Below are 2,996 nucleotides of genomic sequence, written 5' to 3'. Positions count from 1 at the left end.
CCTTCAGCCTGTCTCTGAATTGCCTTGTGATCTTGGGCAACTTGCTCAAGCTCTCTGAGGTGCCATTTCCACATCTGTAACACAGGGCTGTTCAAGGGAAAGTGTGTGTAAAGCCTATGGTGAGGCTGGCTCTTGAGAGCAGCTGAGCATCCCTACCATTGAGTGATATGATGCCCCTGGTCTGGGCCCCACAGGCAGGAGAATGCTGGGGAAGCGTTTAGCCCTTTCCTCTCTCCCCCACTAGGGTGGACTCAAGCTGAAAATCCAACACCAGGTTTTTGGGACCCAGAATTGGCCAATCCCCCCACTACCACCACCCCATGTCGGTAGACAAGCTGAGGATCTTGTCCGTTGGGCCAGAGAGATAAGAGCCAAGACCGTTACCCTGCAATCATGCCCAGAAGTGACCTCTCAGATACTTCTCCATTTGTAGGTCCCCTGGGACAGCAGAGGCAGGGAAGGCCTTTTCACCCTCTGGGCTACCTGTGTCTGGTGCTCTGAGGCCTGGAAGGCTGAGCAGGGTCTGAGGAAGAAATATGACTGCCCAGGGGGAATGTGACAGAGTGGGCCACCCACCCTGCCAAGGCCGCTAGCTCCTGGCAGGGATTTCCAGCAGCACCAGGGCTCGGCATTTGTTGGCCTCTCTTTGGATGGCAGTGAATGTGGCTGGAGCTGGGTTGATTCAAGTTTTGATATTTTCCCATCCAAGTACTAACCAGATCCGACCCTGCTTAGCTTCTGAGATCAGACGAGATAGGGTGCATTCAGGGTGGTATGGCCATAGACAAACTTCTGATATTTTAATCATCACAGATGTTTTTGGATTTATTTCCAAGAAAGATTGCACGAATGCGATTCATTTATCTTGACTACTGAATTCTTTAGGGCCCCCTTCAATTTTGCACCTGAGATGAGTGCCTCACTCAGTGCCTCCTAGTCCTGACCTAGTGGTGACAGAGGGCTGGTGGGAGATGAGGATGGGTGGGGGGAGGATGGCCCCCAGTGTTTCTGAAAGATTCTGCACTATGCTTTCCATTGCAGTTGTCTCCTCTTTGCCTGAAGATATGCCTTGAGGTCGGACTAAATGGCATTTTCTAGACCAGTGATCCTCAATGGAGACAACTTTGCTCTCCAGAGGACATTTGGAAATATGTAGAGATGTTTTTGATAGTCTTTGGGGGACAATCAGATTGATGGGGGGACGTACTCCTGACATCTAGTGAGTAGAGACCAGGGATGCTGCTAAACTTCTACAGTTTCCCCTCACCCCCAACACACAAGAAAGAATTACTTTACTCCAACTAGTAACAGTCAAATATTGAGAACCTTGATCTAGGTCTATAGCATAGAAGAAAGAGCTTAAGGTTTTCACACATTAAAGATGACAAGGGAGGAAGAGGGAGAACTACAGTGAGCAGGAGAAAAAAAGGGAGGGAGGGAAAATGGAGGGAGAGAGGAAGATAGATAGATAGATAGATAGATAGATAGATAGATAGATAGAAAGATAGAAAGTAGATAGAAGGTTTGGGAGCCAAAAGAACTAGGAATCCCAGATCCCCCTTTTCCTGTGTACACTTGCAAGGGACTTTCCCTCTCTGAATCACAGTTTTCACACCTGTGAAGTTAGGGTCATCATACATTCTCATGGGGATGAGGAGAAGGTGAGGATTCTGGGATGGGATGCATGCGATGTCCCCGGTCTAGACAAGCACTCAGAAGATGGGCACCTTCTTTCTCCTCTCCTCCTGGTCCACCAGCATCCCAGGATCCTCCACTTCATTGGCTGGGATAGTGACCAGAAGGAGGCTGCTCCTGGGGTTATGACTGGGGCACTTTAGGGGTGCTAACAGTAAGTATATGTGGACAGTAGACATCTGGGGTGTTCTCCAGCACACCAGGGGGTTTGGACACCCATGTGTGTCAGTGGACCCCAGGAGGCAGTTCCCTGCAGTCCCAGCAGGGAGCAGAGGAGCTAATTGAGCAAATGCCTTATTATCAGCTCCCCTGCCCAGCACCCCGGCCTGGGCAATCATCCAGGCCTCAAAAGCCCAATATAAGGACTTCCCCAAAAGCCCCATATAAGGACTGCCTCTGGTACCCAGCAGTCAGAGACACCAAGAGTGGAGGATTCCGACACTTGAAGGTGAGTGCTCCCCCAACTGCCCAGTGGAACTGGGGTTCAAGGGTTGGCAGAAAGCAGAAACTTATATGGCAAAGACCTAGGAGGCCTGTCCTTACGACTCTGATGGCCACTGTCCTTCCACTCTGTCCTCAGTGTAGTGAAATGAGCCCTGACCCTGAGCAGACCGGCTCCTGAAGGGGCAGGGTCTGGGCTAAGTGCTGTTCCAGGCGCCAGTGATAAAGCCCTTGGGTAAAAGGGACTTTTCTTGATTCTCCAGGTCAGTGTCTTTTCACTGGAGGAGAAGGAAGCTCTCTGGTTTGCCTTTAATCATCTACTTAAACAGACATTGCATCTCTGTTGTGTGACAGGGGCTTGCAGACACACAGGACAGCCCCAAGGCATAAAGTGAAGCTGTGTCCCTGGTACAAGAAGAGTGACTATGAAACTCCCCCTGCTCCTTCTGCTCCTCCTGCTGGGGACAGTTGCTGCTTTTCATCTGGGTAAATCCTCCCTTCCCTTCCCATCCAGCTTGACCCCTTCTCCTCTTTCTGGCACCTCTTTCGCTCTCTCTGGGCCAGGGCCACAGCTTTTCCTTCTTCTGTGGGCCCAGCTCCCCTCAGGTAAGATCTCTCTTGGACTCAAAAATGTGACCTGAATATTTTGTCAGGGCTCCTCCTCAAGCAAAACCCACCCACCTTGTTTTTTAAAAAATATACTTTATTGATTTTTTACAGAGAGGAAGGGAGAGTGATAGAGAGTTAGAAACATTGATGAGAGAGAAACATTGATCAGCTGCCTCCTGCACACCCCCTACTGGGGATGTGGCCGCAACCAAGGTACATGCCCTTGACCGAAACCGAACCTGGGACCTGTC

The 2,996-nt window shown here is 50.3% G+C and overlaps 2 protein-coding genes across 2 annotated transcripts in view; both read left to right on the top strand.

Annotated features, from left to right (window-relative positions):
* LOC102771279 (proteoglycan 3) overlaps positions 1-2,996 on the top strand; it is a 24,004-nt gene that overhangs the window by 18,078 nt on the left and 2,930 nt on the right. Inside the window, exon 6 of the mRNA XM_015569341.1 lies at positions 176-179. The gene's annotated coding sequence lies outside the window, so the exon portion shown is untranslated. The remainder of the gene's footprint in view (positions 1-175; positions 180-2,996) is intronic.
* Positions 1-2,996, top strand: part of LOC102770705 (proteoglycan 3-like) — a 14,889-nt gene that overhangs the window by 11,269 nt on the left and 624 nt on the right. The window contains exon 2 of the mRNA XM_006772105.2: positions 2,491-2,622. Coding sequence (XP_006772168.1) covers positions 2,562-2,622 — 61 coding nt within the window. The 5' untranslated portion in view covers positions 2,491-2,561. The remainder of the gene's footprint in view (positions 1-2,490; positions 2,623-2,996) is intronic.

Source organism: Myotis davidii, unplaced genomic scaffold (genome assembly GCF_000327345.1).
Source record: "Myotis davidii unplaced genomic scaffold, ASM32734v1 scaffold1286, whole genome shotgun sequence".
NCBI classification, from domain to species: Eukaryota; Metazoa; Chordata; class Mammalia; order Chiroptera; family Vespertilionidae; genus Myotis; species Myotis davidii.
The sequence above is the reverse complement of the archived record's forward strand: the minus strand, read 5'-3'. Positions and strand labels throughout refer to the sequence as shown.